General features: G+C 43.7%; 1 protein-coding gene across 1 annotated transcript in view; it reads right to left on the bottom strand.

Annotated features, from left to right (window-relative positions):
* Nucleotides 1-13085: 13085 nt before the first annotated feature.
* LOC119280269 overlaps nucleotides 13086-18740 on the bottom strand; it is a 6382-nt gene continuing 727 nt past the window's right edge. The window contains exons 2-9 of the mRNA XM_037561173.1: nucleotides 18526-18642; nucleotides 17695-17771; nucleotides 17442-17564; nucleotides 17333-17390; nucleotides 17164-17208; nucleotides 16842-16860; nucleotides 16639-16743; nucleotides 13086-13240 (exon numbers count right to left, since the gene is read on the bottom strand). Of these exons, the coding sequence (XP_037417070.1) occupies nucleotides 13086-13240; nucleotides 16639-16743; nucleotides 16842-16860; nucleotides 17164-17208; nucleotides 17333-17390; nucleotides 17442-17564; nucleotides 17695-17771; nucleotides 18526-18642 (699 nt within the window). The remainder of the gene's footprint in view (nucleotides 13241-16638; nucleotides 16744-16841; nucleotides 16861-17163; nucleotides 17209-17332; nucleotides 17391-17441; nucleotides 17565-17694; nucleotides 17772-18525; nucleotides 18643-18740) is intronic.

The following is an 18740-nucleotide window of genomic DNA, read 5'->3' as shown; positions in this document are numbered from 1 at the left end:
ACACTTTCATTTTTAGAGGAATTCAATGTAAAATTTAAATCCAAAAAACATCAATGTCACTTACGACAATTTGAATTTTGGAACTATGTCATTCTTATATAAAGTACACACGCATGTTTCCAATGCCTACTACTTATCCCAGAAAACCAAAAAGGACAAATTTGAAGAATTGAGTAGCGCCAATGTAAAGTTGTGATTTTTGGAATGACTGCTAACTGACACTTTTTGTGCTACTAGTAATTGTGTATATTGAATGCAGGTCCAGTTTGGCAGTAATACCATTTCCAAGATTAGCCACAGTTAATGTTCATTCCAAGATTAGTTTTGTTGAATGCAATTAATGTCGTTTCCAAATTTATATTAGTGCAATTAACATGCTTCAAAATTATTGATGATGCGATGGATACATCAATGGGGCAGCGGGATACGTTGGATATACATGGTTGGATGACTCAGATCCTTTGGACTCATTAAACTCGTTATTTTATAAGTAGTAGTAGATTATATTTATACTTTTAGTTACACCTAAAATTTGTAATATTCTACTGCAAAAAGTAGATATCTCCGCGGAGCTGTTTGCTAGATTCATATACACGAAACACTCCCTTGAGTTCCATAGATATTTATAGATGTCGCAGAAAACACGATAAATAACCCATTAACACACCATGAGGCATAATTGGTCCTAAGTTAATTTGCTGAATAATGTGGAAGTACTGGTTCATTCAAGTTATGAAAGGATCAACTCTACCAGAATGTCAATTTAAAAAACTGGAATTAGATTATACTACTACTTTTTGCAATATTGTATAGCTTCACTTCACAGTTGAAATGAGTTTGTCATGGTAAATATAACAACAACACGAATAAAATTTCTAGTGAATATAAGTGATAATTTCAAGTTATTTATGTTGCTAGTTATACATAAAATAAGTTGTCAATAGAATATATCAAAAAGTTTATCAAGAAAAGGAACATGCATTAAAGGGCAAGCGATTTCTAATGAAGTCAAAATGTTTAGCATAAAGTTATCGTTTAGAAATAATCTCCATTTGTATTCTCTGCGTTATTAGGTTCTTAAGGCCGAGAAAATGTTTAGTTCATTTTGAGGGTAGAAAAACAAAAAACATCATTTTAACTTCTAAGTGGTAGAGATTATAATTCCGCACTAGCTTGCCCAATACAACAAAGCTTGTACATCAAACAGTAGAAAGGGGATTGGAGTAGATGATGGGTTTGGGAATTGGTGAGGGTTAGAGATAATTGAGTGACGGGGAGGGGATCATGAAATACCCTCCAACCCCAATCACTTTTGGACTAGAAGCGTCCTCTACCAAATAAGGCCTAAGATAAAATGATTTTGGACATAATGTATTCTGATATTTATTTATTTTCATGTTTTTACAGTCAAGATATTTTTTCATGGGGCCTCTTGATTTGTGTCGTTATTATTACCTTTCTCCATAAGAGAAAATGAGGTTTAAAGATATTTCTAATTTGTATTCAGATTAAAACATAAATGCATTTTTTTGGTTTATGCAATGTGGTTCTCCTATTTTTCTAAATATATATAAAAAGATATATTGTTATCAATACAACTAAATGCGGCCACAACCTCCAGGTGGTCCGTAAAGGCTGGTGACTCCCTCTTGAGCTGGTGGCTAGGCATAGTTTTGCTTAGCAATTTGGAAGGAGTTTTCGTTTCTCTATTTATTGAACTAGTGTTTTAACCCATGGACTTATGATGGGTGTACCTGTGTGGGGTGGAGAAAATCTCCTTGAGCTTGTTGTTTGTAAGACCTATCTTTTCTATATGAATAGGAAGGGGGGGTGGGGGATCCCCTGACCATCGAAAAATGCCGTGCTGAGCGGATACCTGTCCATGGCCATCAGGGGCCTCGGCTTCCTAGTGCTTACTTGTACCACTGTCGCCCTTCTCGGTGGATTTGTCTCTACTCTGCAGAGGAAGGACTTTTGGTGTCTTACATTCATTATCCTTTGTGCAGATAGGTGGGTTAGTGTGCCAAACTTCTTTGTATATTTCTGTTTTGAGGGATTCTTCCTACTTATCAAGCTTGGAGGTATACAAATAACAGGATCTTCGATGTTCATCTGACTGAGAAACTGAGTTATAGTATCGGGGAATTCTTTTGGGCCGTTATTGATGTTGGACATACTCTTGTGAGTGGCAATGCTCAATATCTAAAGTTCAATAGCTTAAGAGCTGTTGTTGCCATGGTAGAATAAGTGGTTTATTCTATTCTGTTGTGCCCTTTGGCGCCTGTTGTTAGCGTCCCTCCTACACCTGAGCAGAAAGCCAGAGTGGCAGCAGGCCGGCCTAGGAGGGAAAGGAGGTCGTGCCACAAGTTTACTGGGCCTCAGTGGGTCTCTTACATGTTACACCCAGAGGAACCCGTCACGAGCTGATACAAGTAGGTGTAGCAAGTGTGTTAGGGTATCTCAGCTAGGATCAGGAACTGAACGGCGGTGGCTCGTATCTCCATTCCTTCTTAGCTGCTTCTTTCTCCCCAAGTTGTAATGCCTAGCATGTACTCCATCCACCATTAATCCATGGATATCTAGAGGGTAGCTAACACGTGGTATCAGTCGCCATCTCACCCCTCTTCCCCACGCTGGAGACACGCAAGCATGCCGCCGATCGTCAACAACTTCTCACCACCATGGATCCGGCCCTCAAGTCCTACATTGACAGGCTCACGGAGACCTTAACAAAGGCCAACGAGGACACCCGAGCTGATATCAAAGACCTCTCATCGCGGATCGACTCCCAGTCGGCGTAGGTGGACGCGCTTACGGCATGGAAGCCGGACCTCAAGGCCCGTCTCTCCAAGCTCTAGGAGACGGTGGGCAAACACCAGAGTGAGCGGCTGCCCACGCCGAATGCGACCGATGGTGGATCAAAGGGGGAAGATCTCTCTGATCCGCCGCTCCATGGCATGGTCCACGGGCTGACGAAAATATGCCCTAGAGGCAATAATAAAGTTATTATTTATTCCTCATATCATGATAAATGTTTATTATTCATGCTAGAATTGTATTACCCGGAAACATAATACATTTCTGAATACATAAACAAACATAGTGTCACTAGTATGCCTCTACTTGACTAGCTCATGAATCAAATATGGTTAAGTTTCCTAACCACAGACATGAGTTGTCATTTGATTAACGGGATCACATCATTAGGAGAATGATGTGATTGACTTGACCCATTCCGTTAGCTTAGCACTTGACCGTTTACTATATTGCTATTGCTTTCTTCATGACTTATACATGTTCCTATGACTATGAGATTACGTAACTCCCGATTACCGGAGGAACACTTTGTGTGCTACCAAACGTCACAACGTAATTGGGTGATTATAAAGGTGCTATACAGGTGTCTCCGAAGGTACTTGTTGAGTTGACGTATTTCAAGATTAGGATTTGTCACTCCGGTTGTCGGAGAGGTATCTCTGGGCCCTCTCAGTAATGCACATCACTATAAGCCTTGCAAGCAATGTAGCTAATGAGTTAGTTACGGGATGATGCATTACATAACGAGTAAAGAGACTTGCCGGTAATGAGATTGAACTAGGTATTGAGATACCGACGATCGAATCTCGGGCAAGTAACATACCGATGACAAAGGGAACAACGTATGTTGTTATGCGGTTTGACCGATAAAGATCTTCGTAGAATATGTAGGAGCCAATATGAGCATCCAGCTTCCGCTATTGGTTATTGACCGGAGACGAGTCTCGGTCATGTCTACATAGACACTCGTAGTCTCTGAAGGATGAGAACCCACTATTTCTCGAACCCGTAGGGTCCGCACGCTTAAAGTTAGATGATGGTTATATTATGAGTTGATGTGTTTTGATGTACTGAAGGTAGTTCGGAGTCCCAGATGTGATCACGAACATGACGAGGAGTCTCGAAATGGTCGAGACATAAAGATCGATATATTGGACGACTATATTTGGGCACCGGAATGGTTCCGGGTGAGATTGGGACAATACCGGAGCTCCGGGAGGTTATCGGAACCCCCCGGGAGGTATATGGGCCTTAATGGGCTTTAGTGGAAATGAGGGGAAAGGAGCAAGGGAGGGGGCGCCCCCCCCACGCCCAATCCGAATTGGGAGGCGGGGCGACCCCCCTTTCCTTCCTCCCTCCTTCCTCTTCCTTCCCTCTCCCTCTTCAAATAGGAAAAAGGAGGAGTCCTACTCCCGGTGGGAGTAGGACTGCCCCCTTGGGTGCGCCTCCTCCCCTTGGCCGGCCCCCTCCTCCACTCCTTTATATACGGGGGAGGGGGCACCCCATAGACACAACAGTTGATCATTGATCTCTTAGCCGTGTGCGGTGCCCCCCTCCACCATAGTCCTCCTCGATAATATCGTAGCAGTGCTTACGCGATGCCCTGCGTCGGTAGAACATCATCATCGTCACCAGACCGTCGTGCTGACAGAACGCTCCCTCAAAGCTCAGCTGGATTGGAGTTCGAGGGACGTCATCGAGCTGAACGTGTGCAAGAACTCGGAGGTGCCGTGCTTTCGGTGCTTGATCGGTCGGACCGTGAAGACGTACAATTACATCAACTGCATTGTGCTAACGCTTCCGCTTTCGGTCTACGAGGGTACGTGGACACACTCTCCCCTCTCGTTGCTATGCATCACCATGATCTTGCGTGTGCGTAGGAATTTTTTTGAAATTACTACGTTTCCCAACAATGGCATCAGAGCCCGGTTTTATGCGTTGATGTTATATGCACGAGTAGAACACAAGTGAGTTGTGGGCCATACAAGTCATACTGCTTACCAGCATGTCATACTTTGCTTCAGCGGTATTGTTGGATGAAGAGGATCGGACCGACATTATGCATACACTTACGCGAGACTGGTTCTACCGACGTGCTTTGCACATAGGTGGCTGGCGGGTGTCAGTTTCTCCAACTTTAGTTGAACCGAGTGTGGCTAAGCCTGGCCCTTGAGAAGGTTAAAATAGCACTAACTTGATGAACTATCGTTATGGTTTTGATGCGTAGGTAAGAATGGTTTTTGCTAAGCCCGTAGCATCCACGTAAAACTTGCAACAACAAAGTAGAGGACGTCTAACTTGTTTTTGCAGGGCATGTTGTGATGTGATATAGTCAAGACGTGATGCTATATTTTATTGTATGAGATGATCATGTTTTGTAACCGAGTTATCGACAACTGGCAGGAGCCATATGGTTGTCGCTTTATTGTATGCAATGCAATCGCCCTGTAATTGCTTTACTTTATCACTAAGCGGTAGCGATAGTCGTAGAAGCAATAGTTGGCGAGACGACAACGATGCTACGATGGAGATCAAGGTGTCGCACTGGTGATGATGGTGATCATGACGGTGCTTCGGAGATGGAGACAACAAGCACAAGATGATGATGGCCAATATCATATCACTTATATTGATTGCATGTGATGTTTATCTTTTATGCATCTTATCTTTCTTTGATTTATGGTAGCATTATAAGATGATCTCTCACTAAATTTCAAGATAAAAGTGTTCTCCCTGAGTATGCATCGTTGCCAAAGTTCATTGTGCCCAGACACCACGTGAAGGTCGGGTGTTATAAGCTCTACGTCCATCTACAATGGGTGCAAGCCAGTTTTGCAAACGCAGAATACTCAGGTTAAACTTGACGAGCCTAGCATATGCAGATATGGCCTCGGAACACTGAGACCGAAAGGTCGAGCGTGAATCATATAGTAGATATGATCACATAGTGATGTTCACCATTGAAAACTACTCCATTTCACGTGATGATCGGTTATGGTTTAGTTGATTTGGGTCACGTGATCACTTAGATGATTAGAGGGATGTCTATCTAAGTGGGAGTTCTTAAGTAATATGATTAATTGAACTTAAATTTATCATGAACTTAGTACCTGATAGTATTTTGCTTGTCTATGTTTGTTGTAGATAGATGACCCGTGCTGTTGTTCCGTTGAATTTTAATGCGTTCCTTGAGAAAGCAATGTTGAAAGATGATGGTAGCAATTACACGGACTGGGTCCGTAACTTGAGGATTATCCTCATTGCTGCACAGAAGAATTACGTCCTGGAAGCACCGCTAGGTGCCAAACCTGCTGCAGGAGCAACAACAGATGTTATGAACCTCTGGCAGAGCAAAGCTGATGACTACTCGATAGTTCAGTGTGCCGTGCTTTATGGCTTAGAACCGGGACTTCAACGATGTTTTGAACGTCATGAAGCATATGAGATGTTCCAGGAGTTGAAGTTAATATTTCAAGCAAATGCCAGGATTGAGAGATATGAAGTCTCCAATAAGTTCTACAGCTGCAAGATGGAGGAGAATAGTTCTGACAGTGAGCATATACTCAGAATGTCTGGGTATAACAATCACTTGATTCAGCTGGGAGTTAATCTTCCGGATGATAGAGTCATTGACAGAATTCTTCAATCACTGCCACCAAGCTACAAGAGCTTCCTGATGAACTATAATGTGCAAGGGATGGATAAGACAATTATCGAGCTCTTCGCAATGCTAAAGGCTGCGGAGGTAGAAATCAAAAAGGAGCATCAAGTGTTGATGGCCAATAAGACCACCAGTTTCAAGAAAAAGGGCAAAGGGAAAAAGAAGGGAAACTTCAAGAAGAACAACAAACAAGTTGCTGCTCAAGAGAAGACACCCAAGTCCGGACCTAAGCCTGAGACTGAGTGCTTCTACTGCAAGCAGACTGGTCACTGCAAGCGGAACTGCCCCAAGTATTTGGCGGATAAGAAGGACGGCAAGGTGAACAAAGGTATATGTGATATACATGTTATTGATGTGTACCTTACCAGAGCTCGTAGTAGCACCTGGGTATTTGATACTGGTTTTGTTGCTATTATTTGCAACTCGAAACAGGGACTATAGAATAAGCGGACACTGGATAAGGACGAGGTGACGATGCGCGTGGGAAATGGTTCCAAAGCCGATGTGACCGCCGTTGGCACGCTACCTCTACATCTACCTTCGGGATTAGTTTTAGACCTAAATAATTAGTATTTGGTGCCAGCGTTGAGCATGAACATTATATCTGGATCTTGTTTGATGCGAGATGGTTATTCATTTAAATCTGAGAATAATGGTTGTTCTATTTATATGAGTAATATCTTTTATGGGCATGCACCCTTAAAGAGTGTTCTATTTTTGATGAGTCTCGATAGTAGTGATACACATATTCATAATGTTGAAGCCAAAAGATGCAGAGTTGATAATCATAGTGCAACTTATTTGTGGCACTGCCGTTTAGGTCATATTGGTGTAAAGCGCACGAAGAAACTCCATACTGATGGACTTTTGGAATCACTTGATTATGAATCACTTGGTACTTGCGAACCATGCCTCATGGGCAAGATGACTAAAACGCCATTCTTCGGAACTATGGAGCGAGCAACTGATTTGTTGGAAATCATACATACTGATGTATGTGGTCCAATGAATGTTGAGGCTCGCGGCGGGTATCGTTATTTTCTCAACTTCACAGATGATTTGAGCAGATATGGGTATATCTACTTAATGAAACATAAGTCTGAAACATTTGAAAAGTTCAAAGAATTTCAGAGTGAAGTTGAAAATCATCGTAACAAGAAAATAAAGTTTCTATGATGTGACCGTGGAGGAGAATATTTGAGTTACGAGTTTGGTCTACATTTGAAACAATGCGGAATAGTTTCACAACTCACGCCACCCAGAACACCACAGCGTAATGGTGTGTCCGAACGTCATAATCGTACTTTACTAGATATGGTGCAATCTATGATTTCTCTTACTGATTTACCGCTATCATTTTGGGGTTATGCTTTAGAGACGGCTACATTCACGTTAAATAGGGCACCATCAAAATCCGTTGAGACGACGCCTTATGAACTATGGTTTGGCAAGAAACCAAAGTTGTCGTTTCTTAAAGTTGGGGCTGCGATGCTTATGTGAAAAAGCTTCAACCTGATAAGATCGAACCCAAATTGAAGAAATGTGTCTTCATAGGATACCCAAAGGGAACTATTGGGTACACCTTCTGTCATAGATCGGAAGTCAAGATATTTGTTATAAAGAATGGATCCTTTCTAGAGAAGGAGTTTCTCTCGAAAGAAGTGAGTGGGAGGAAAGTAGAACTTGATGAGGTAATTGTACCTGCTCCCTTATTGAAAAATAGTTCATCACAGAAACCGGTTCCTGTGACGACTACACCAATTAGTGAGGAAGTTGATGATATTGATCATGAAACTTCAGATCAAGTTACTACCAAACCTCGTAAGTCAACCAGAGTAAGATCTGCACCAGAGTGGTATGGTAATCCTATTCTGGAGGTCATGTTACTTGACCATGGCGAACCAACGAACTATGAGGAAGCGATGATGAGCCCAGATTCTGCAAAATGGCTTGAGGCCATGAAATCTAAGATAGGATCCATGTATGAGGACAAAGTGTGGACTTTGGTTGACTTGCCCGATGATCGGCAAACCATCGAGAATAAATGGATCTTCAAGAAGAAGACTAACGCTGATGGTAATGTTACTATCTACAAAGCTCGACTTGTTGCGAAAGGTTTTCGACAAGTTTAAGGGGTTGACTACGATGAGACTTTCTCACTCGTAGCGATTCTTAAGTCTATCTGAATCATGTTAGCAATTGCTGCATTTTATGATTATGAAATTTGGCAAATGGATGTCAAAACTGCATTCCTGAATGGATTTATGGAAGAAGAGTTTTATATGATGCAACCAGAAGGTTTTGTCGATCCAAAGGATGCTAACAAAGTGTGCAAGCTCCAGCGATCCATTTTTTTGATATATGACGTGTTGTTCATCTCCACAGCAGCGATCCATTTATGGACTAGTGCAAGCCTCTCGGAGTTGGAATAAACTCTTTGATAGTGTGATCAAAGCATATTGTTTTATACAGACTTTTGGAAAGTGAGTGGGAGCTCTGTAGCATTTCTAATATTATATGTAGAGGACATATTATTGATTGGAAATGATATAGAATTTCTAGATAGCATAAAAGGATACTTGAATAAAAGTTTTTCAATGAAAGACCTCGGTGAAGCTGCTTACATATTGGGCATCAAGATCTATAGAGATAGATCAAGACGCTTAATTTGACTTTCACAAAGTACATACCTTGATAATGTTTTGAAAAAGTTCAAAATGGATCAAGCAAAGAAATGGTTCTTCCCTATAATACAAGGTGTGAAATTGAGTCAGACTCAATGCCCGACCACTATAGAAGATAGAGAGAAAATGAAATATGTTCCCTATGCTTCAGGCATAGGCTCTATCATGTATGCAATGCTGTGTACCAGACCTTATGTGTGCCTTGCTATTAGTTTACCAAGGAGGTACCAAAGTAATCCTGGAGTGGATCACTGGACAGCAGTCAAGAACATCCTGAAATACCTGAAAAGGACCAAGGATATGTTTCTCGTTTATGGAGGTGACAAAGAGCTAGTCGTAAATGGTTACGTTGATGCAAGCTTTGACACTGATTCGGATGATTCTAAATCGCAAACCGGATACGTGTTTATAGTGAACGGTGGAGCTGTCAGTTGGTGCAGTTCTAAACAAAACGTCGTGGCGGGATCTACATGTGAAGCTGAGTACATAGCTGCTTCAGAAGCATCAAATGAAGGAGTCTGAATGAAGGAGTTCATATCCGATCTAGGTGTCATACCTAGTGCATCGGGTCCAATGAAAATCTTTTGTGATATTACTGGTGCAATTGCCTTGGCAAAGGAATCCAGATTTCACAAGAGAACCAAGCACATCAAGAGACGCTTCAATTCCATCCAGGACCAAGTCCAGGTAGGAGGCATAGAGTTTTGCAAGATACATACGGATCCACGAGCAAAACATGATCAACACCAAGGCTCCATGGGTGTTAGAATGATTACTGTGTAATCTAAATTATTGACTGAAGGAAATATGCCCTAGAGGCAATAATAAAGTTATTATTTATTTCCTCATATCATGATAAATGTTTATTATTCATGCTAGAATTGTATTACCCGGAAACATAATACATGCGTGAATACATTGACAAACATAGTGTCACTAGTATGCCTCTACTTGACTAGCTCGTGAATCAAAGATGGTTAAGTTTCCTAACCATAGAAATGAGTTGTAATTTGATTAACGGGATCACATCATTAGGAGAATGATGTGATTGACTTGACCCATTCCGTTAGCCTAGCACTTGATCGTTTAGTATATTGCTATTGCTTTCTTCATGACTTATACATGTTCCTATGACTATGATATTATGTAACTCCCGATTACCTGAGGAACACTTTGTGTGCTATCAAACGTCACAAAGTAACTGGGTGATTATAAAGGTGCTCTACAGGTGTCTCCGAAGGTACTTGTTGAGTTGACGTATTTCAAGATTAGGATTTGTCACTCCGATTGTCGGAGAGGTATCTCTGGGCCCTCTCGGTAATGCACATCAATATAAGCCTTGCAAGCAATGTAGCTAATGAGTTAGTTATGGGATGAAGCATTACGTAACGAGTAAAGAGACTTGCCGGTAACGAGACTGAACTAGGTATTGAGATACCTACGATCAAATTTTGGGCAAGTAACATACCGAAGACAAAGGGAACAACGTATGTTGTTGTGCAGTTTGCCGATAAAGATCTTCGTAGAATATGTAGGAGCGAATATGAGGATCCAGGTTCCACTATTGGTTATTGCTCGGAGACGAGTCTCGGTCATGTCTACATAGTTCTCGAACCCGTAGGGTCCGCACGCTTAAAGTTAGATGACGGTTATATTATGAGTTTATGTGTTTTGATGTACCGAAGGTAGTTCGGAGTCCCGGATGTGATCACGGACATGATGAGGAGTGTCGAAATGGTCGAGACATAAAGATTGATATATTGATAAGCACCAGCTACTTATTCGCCAATTTTACGCCCTTCGCCCAACGAGCTCTGTCTCTGATTATATTGAGCAATTTGAGAATCTTATGAATCATATCGTCTCTTATTCTGATGTTGTGCACCCACTGTATTTCTTGATGAGGTTCATTGAGGGCCTACGCATGGACATCCGTGTCGTGGTGATGGTGCAACGGCCCAAGGACTTGGACACAACTTGTGCTCTCGTGATTTTGCAAGAAGAACTTGCAAATGGACAGAAGGGGACCTGGTACAGCAACCATGAAGGGGCACCTCCTCAGGGTCGTGTTCGCTCAACAGGTCCTCTTCCATTGCCACCCCCTCCACCACTGGCACCGGCTATCTCACCAACAGCGGATGATCGTCGTGGCACGGAGTCAGTCCGCGCGGGGAGCGATCAATCCAAAATCACAGCCCTGCGTAACTTTCCTAGAGCCAAAGGATTGTGTTTCAAGTGTGTAGAACGGTGGGGTCATGATCATGTCTGCCCACCAACAGTTAAACTCCATGTGATTGAGGAAATGCTCAGTCTGTTCAGCATAGATGCTCAGGAAGAGGGACATCAGTTACTGAACAACACCGGGAACAACACGATGCAGCGGAGAAAGTGTGGCAGCTGTCTATCAATGCCGTATCGGGTACTGAGGCACCCAGTTGTTTGGAGTTGCACGGTTGGCTCCAGGGGCGAGAAGTGCTCATGCTGGTGGACTCCGGTAGCTCAGCTTCGTTCGTTTTGCAACACTTGTTACCTCATTTGCAAGGGGTCTAGTCTATGCCCAAGTCTATCAAGGTTGTTGTAGCCAACAAATCAGAATTATGGTGCACCCAGGAGGTGCTAGGCTGCTCTTGGTTTGCCTAGGGACATGTGTTCTCAACCAATTTCAGATTGCTTCCGTTGGGCTCTTATGATGTTATACCGAGTATGGATAGGCTGGAATACCACAGCCCCATGCTCATTGATTGGCCGAAGTGGTGTATGCAAATTGAGCACGACAAATTCACGATGGTACTACAGGGGGTTACTTCGCACACATACAAGTGTGAGATTCTGAATGCGGTGCAGTTAGCAAGTATGGAAAAACAAGAAGCAGTCGCCTATGCGGTCCACCTGTGTTATGCCCAGGATTCAGAGAACATCACTGACATATCTTGCACAGAGCTGCCACCAGAAATTGCCAAGGTACTGCTGGAATATGGAGCTGTGTTCATGGAACCTATTGGACTGCCACCTAAGCGTGACTGCGACCACCAAATACCGCTGATGCAGGGTGCTCAACGTGTTAACATCCAGCCATATCGTCTTAAACCTCACTACAAGAAATATGTCAACTTGTGACCATCACTATTGGTCACTGAAAGGTCATTGTTTTTCATTTGCAACATTTTTGTGACCAAAAACAGAAGGTCAAAAGCTGTCGGTTGTAAACTGAAATTAACGACCTTCTTCGGGATAAGGTCTTAGACGTTTATGACCAAAACTAAAGGTCGTGGAACCCATGACCTTTTGTTTTGGTCACTGGCTGTCTGCCCAGGCCACATCGGATCCGACATGGCAATCTAACGTGGCAAATTTGCGACCAATTGAAAAGGTCGTTGATAAGATTCAACCCGGTCCAATTCGCTGGTCTACATGGGCCTAGCCCAATAATTTAGCCTTTTTATTTTTTCCTATTAATTTTAGCATGGGCCATACCCCAGAATTCGGCCTTTTTGTTATGTTCTTCCATACTATGGGGCCTTGGCCTTTTTTGCAATATATTTCTTTTTTATTTTCTAAGGTTTTATTGTTCCGCTTTTTAAACAATCCAATGCTTGTTGGGTTGTGGACTTCTCCAGCCCAATTATTTGTCCAATATTAGATCTCATATTTTGAAAGAAATGTCTGGAGAATTTTTTTTCATATTCAAATCAGGAAAACTCCTTGTCGAATTCAAATCATCCATCATATCACATCACATAGCACATCTCCCAGGTTTACATAACACAACAAAATCATCTCAGAAATACATTTACACAGGAATATAGCAGGAACAAAGGGAATATATGCTACTATCCTAACATGTACTTATATGCATGTGTGCTTGCTTGACCGGCGCATGCACCACTGTAGCAGACAAGCAAGTAGGCATCGTTGACGTCTACTCACAACTTTCCTCGCACGAGAGAAAGAGTCAAAACAAAAAATATTAGACCATAATATGACACCAGACCACAGATTAGTAACTTTAAATCAGAAAGTATATCCACATGACCGTAAAATAGTCCCAGACCATCACAAAGAAGCCAAATACTATTAACTGATGATTAGTAGACACAGACATGATTCAGCCACATAATGGCTACCACAAGCAAAAGTGACAACTGTGTAAGCAAGCTGCTAATTTACACAAGGTGATTGAAATCCCGCTGTTTAGTAAGTATACATGGTAGGCTACCGCTGCTAGTGTTCTAAACCAATCAATACAGGAAACACGTAATTTGCCGTCTGTTGATTACAGACGACAAAGATGTAAATCCAGACGGTAAAGAATTTGCCGTCAGGAAGTAGACGGCAAAGTCAGACGACAAAGATAAATCAGCAAATAATACTTTGTCATCTGCTATTTTTTTAGGATGACGGCAAAGACTTTGCCGTCAGTCTATATTGTTTGCCGTCAGCAGGTAAACCAGACGGCAAAAAAATGGCAACAGACGGAACGGACGGCGTTAAGTGTTTTGCCGTCAGCCAGACTCCTTCTTTGCCGTAAGCCAGATACATCCCAGACGGCAAAGTATTTTATATTAAAATAAACAGGACTAACAGTCAAATTGCAGTGGCCAGAGATGTTTGAAAGCGTTGGCATAATCATCACTTGCGTTTTTTATAGTCTGATAATAGTTCACGTGTGCCATGTTCTAGTAGCCTGACAATCTTCTCTGAATAAAAAACAAAATCCTTTGCCATTCGGAGCACAAAATCCTTGCCGTTCACAGCACGAATGGAACAAAAGAATCGCATACTCAAATGACCACATACTAGATCATACAGATAGGAAATATGACAATCATCTATGGAGAATTTGTCTTAAAAACTATGGAGCACTACTAGAACCGGATTGACCCCATGGCCGACACGGCTAGCGGTGGCCGGTGCAGCACGGCGCGTGAGGCGGTGGGGGCTGGGGTCGGGGCCGGCGGGGGCGATGTCGTCGGGGCCGGGGCCAGCTAGGGTCATGCGGTCGGGGTCGGGGCAGGGACCGGCGGCGGCGATGGGGTCGGGGCCGGCGAGGCGCGCGAGGAGACGGGGACCGGCGAGGTGCACGAGGAGACGGGGCCGGCGAGGTGCGGCTGGCCTAGTCTCCAAGGGGACGGGGATGGGACCGAGGCCGGGGAGGTGTGGTTGGCCTGGTCGCCGGCTTCCTCCAGCGAGCTCTGACCGAGCAGCAAGCCAGCCAGCCAGGGCGCGGGCGCGGAGGAGAGGAGCTTGGGAACGGGGCGCCATGGGTGGATCCGATGACGTGGTGGCTGGCGAGGTCGGGGCAAGGGCACCGGCGAGATGTTGATCGGATCGGGAGTAAGGAGAGATAAGAGAGAGAGAGAGATAGCGGGGGTGAGAGACAGTGGGGATCGTGAGAAGAGAGAGAGGATCGTGGGGATAAGGGAGGGGTGGGCTGCGAGTGGTCGGGGTGGGCCCAGCAACGGGCAGAGAGAGAGATAGCGGGGTGGGTTGTGCATCGCCATGGATCTGCTGCCACGTCATCGATTCGTGGGATCGATTCGTGTGCTGTGTTTTCTCTTTGCCGTCTGTGTTTTTTATTCCAGACGACAAGGATCATACTTTGCCGTCTGCAATAAAACATACAGACGGCAAAAATCTTCTCCATCTGCATTTTATATTACAGACGGCAAAGAGCATACTTTGCCGTCTGTAATAAAAAACACAGACGACAAAGATCTTTGTCGTCTGTTTTTTCGTTGCAGACGGCAAAGTGAGCTTTTTGCCGTCTATGTTTGTTTTTTGTTTACGGCAAAGTATATTTTGCCGTTAGTTTTTCTTTGCCGTCTGTTGATGATGGCAAACCGTTTCTTTGCCGTCTGCCCGACGAAAAGCTGACGGCAAAGACGCCCCTGACGGAAAATTACCTATTTCCCGTAGTGAATAAAGCATGATATAGGAGCAGAAAATAGGGAGCTGATGACCCACAAGTATAGAGGATCTATCGTAGTCCTTTCGATAAGTAAGAGTGTCAAACCCAACAAGGAGCGGAAGGAAATGACAAGCGGTTTTCAGTAAGGTATTCTCTGCAAGCATTGCAATTGTAGGTAACATATAGTTTTGTGATAAGATAACTTGTAACGGGTAACAAGCAATGAAAGTAAATAAGGTGTAGCAAGGAGGCCCAATCTCTTTTGTTGCAAAGGACAAGATTGGACAATTTCTTATAATGAGAAAAGCGCTCCCGAGGACACATGGGAATTATCGTCAAGCTAGTTTTCATCATGCTCATATGATTCGCGTTCGGTACTTTGATAATTTGATATGTGGGTGGACCGGTGCTTGGGTACTGCCCTTTCTTGGACAAGCATCCCACTTATGATTAAACCCTATTGCAAGCATCCACGACTACAAAAGAAGTATTAAGGTAAACCTAACCATAGCATGAAACTAGTGGATCCAAATCAGCCCCTTACGAAGCAACGCATAAACTAGGGTTTAAGCTTCTGTCACTCTAGCAACCCATCATCTAGTTATTACTTCCCAATGCCTTCCTCTAGGCCCAAATAATGGTGAAGTGTCATGTAGTTGACGTTCACATAACACCACTAGAGGAGAGACAACATACATCTCATCAAAATATTGAACGAATACCAAATTCACATGACTACTAAGAGCAAGACTTCACCCATGTCCTCAGGAAAAAACGTAACTACTCACAAAGCATATTCATGTTCATGATCAGAGGAGTATTAATATGCATTATGGATCTAAACATATGATCTTCCACCAAGTAAACCAATTAGCATCAACTACAAGGAGTAATCAACACTACTAGCAACTCACAGGTACCAATTTATGGTTTTGATACAAGATTGGATACAAGAGATGAACTAGGGTTTTGAGAGGAGATAGTGCTGGTGAAGATGTTGATGGAGATTGACCCCCTCCCGATGAGAGGATCGCTAGTGATGACGATGGTGATGATTTCCCTCTCCCGAAGGGAAGTTTCCCCGGCAGAACAGCTCCGCCGGAGCCCTAGATTGGTTCCGCCAAGGTTCCGCCTCGTGGCGGCGGAGTTTCGTCCCGTAAGCTTGCTAATGATTTTTTTCAGGGTAAGAGACTTCATATAGCAGAAGATGGGCACCGGAGGGCCAACAGGGGGCCCACGAGACAGGGGGGCATGCCTAGTAGGGGGGGCGCCCCCCACCCTCTTGGCCAGGGTGTGGGCTCCCTCTGGTACTTTCTTTGCTCAATAATTCTTATTAATTCCAAAAATGACTTTCGTGGAGTTTCAGGACTTTTGGAGCTGTGCGGAATAGGTTTCCAATATTTCCTCCTTTTTCAGCTAGAATCCTAGCTGCCGGCATTCTCCCTCTTCATGATAAACCTTGTAAAATAAGAGAGAATAGCCATAAGTATTGTGACATAACATGTGATAAAAGCATGATGCAAAATGGACGTATCAGGAGCTAGGGCTAGAAGATGGAGCCGACTCACCGAAGAGCTTGTGGTCGCCGCTGTACACAGCCGGCGTCACGCCGGTCGCCTCAAGAAGCACCACCGCGCCTGAGACGGTGCTAGATGTGAGCAAGAGTAGAGCACCTGATGCATCCATTTCAAAATAGAACAAGAACAAAAAATTAGGAAGGGTTTCAGAAAAGGACAGTTATTTAGAATGACACCAAAAATTCAGCTAGTACCATGCTTTTCGTTCTCTAGCTAGTTAAAATGAGATACTCATTGCACAAGTGCAAGTCATGCAAAATACTTCACTGCAACACATTATGCCTAAACTTCACATCAGATATAATTGATAAAAACAGTGCTCCTACTGCCATTGGAAAACCGGCACGAAATTGAGCGGTAACCAAGATATAATTGATAAAAATTAGTTTGCTGCTACTGCCATTCGAAATCTAACTGACCAACTAGTTCGAACAGTAGGCAAACTGAGACAGAAACAATTAAACCGGAACCGAAATTGAGCTGTAATAGAGAGAGGAAGGGAGATGTGCAACTTGCAGCATCACTCATGGACTTCCACTCCTCACCACCGGCCTTGGCAATCTGCATTCTACCAACCCAAACCAGATAAGGACACAGAATTCACAAGGAAACTCATCACAGCAACAATTCAAACGAATAGCACGAGACAGAGGCGGACCAGGCAAAACGGGACGAATGCGCTTACCATGGAGACCTGCTTTACGTCAGGGTGCTTCTCCTTGTACTCCTTCCTGAAGTTGTTCCTATGAAGATGAAACACATACCAAATCCTCGGTCAGGACGCGACTCCACACCACAGAAGCAACATGAATAGAACCAGGAACCAAGACTTGGACTCACATGAAGATGAAGAAGGCACTCGGGGGCGCTTGGGCTTGTTGGGGTCCTTCTCGGCCTTTCTCTTCTTCACCACGAGCCTGCGCCACCATAACAGAAACAACAACAACAAACAAAACTGAGTCAGGACCCGACACAAAACAACAGCAGCCACCACGGGAAACGAAAACGAGATGGGGAGATGAGGGAGTGAGGGGTCGGGGCACTGACCTGGAGTCGCCGGCACGGGAGCCCACCTTTGTTACTATGTTAAAGAAAGTTGATTTGCCAACATTGGGTAACCCGACCTGCATGAAACGTCAATATAAAATTCATATCTCCTATTATTCCTCAATAGTAAACGTCAATAGTAAACTACTATGTTAAAGAAAATAAGATGATGGTTCTGGAAATAGTAAACTTGCAAGACAATAAGACCATAAACACACTATTGCATTCACAGTTATTAGTAAAGCAACGATCAAAACTAGTGATAATGCAGAGGTAACTTTTGCATATGTCTAAGAGGACATGACACAATATCTACTCGTCAAAGAGGATATAACACAATATCTACCAGCTACAAATCCCAAGCAATATCTACTAGCACAGTTAACCAAAACAATTACAAACAGCAAAGGAAAAACATGAGGAGTTGAGGAACAGGATGGACTAGAATTCCTAACTGAATATTCACAAATCCAACACCAGCATGAAGCTAATTGAGCACTTGTACTGGAACAATGCACTTGCACATGGCAAAAGCTGATGATGCGAGAGCTTACGGCAAGATGTAGCTCCTGGCGAGCAGGAAGTAGATTGTCCAGAACTGCCTGTCGATCTTGGCTGGCAGCTGTTCACTCTACTGGTGACCATCAAACAACAAATCGCAGTAGCTCATCGCGGATCTGGACAAATGACAACCAAATATTTGGATCATATACAGGGTTAAAACTTGGGAAGTCCTACTAGCAACTTAAACAATCAACCTAGAAGAGCTTTCGGACATACATGTTATAGAGATGGGGGTGAACAGGGGCGGAGAGGGAGCAGGGGAACGACCTTCTGAGGCGCGTCGTCGTGGTCGGGGTGGACGATGCCGTCCTCGTCCAGGTCGAGGTCGGACTCGACGACGTCCTCGTCGAGCTTGTCGGGCTCGGGGGTGGGGTCGCACATGTCCTGGTCATCCATGGAGGTCACCCGCCGGTTCAAATCGAACACAAAAAGGGGGTCAAACAACCAAGGAAGGAAGGAGAGGATCGGGGCCATGGAGAGAA

Source organism: Triticum dicoccoides, chromosome 3B (assembly GCF_002162155.2).
Source record: "Triticum dicoccoides isolate Atlit2015 ecotype Zavitan chromosome 3B, WEW_v2.0, whole genome shotgun sequence".
In the NCBI taxonomy this organism is placed as follows: domain Eukaryota; kingdom Viridiplantae; phylum Streptophyta; class Magnoliopsida; order Poales; family Poaceae; genus Triticum; species Triticum dicoccoides.
This window is presented reverse-complemented; position numbering and strand designations above follow the sequence as displayed.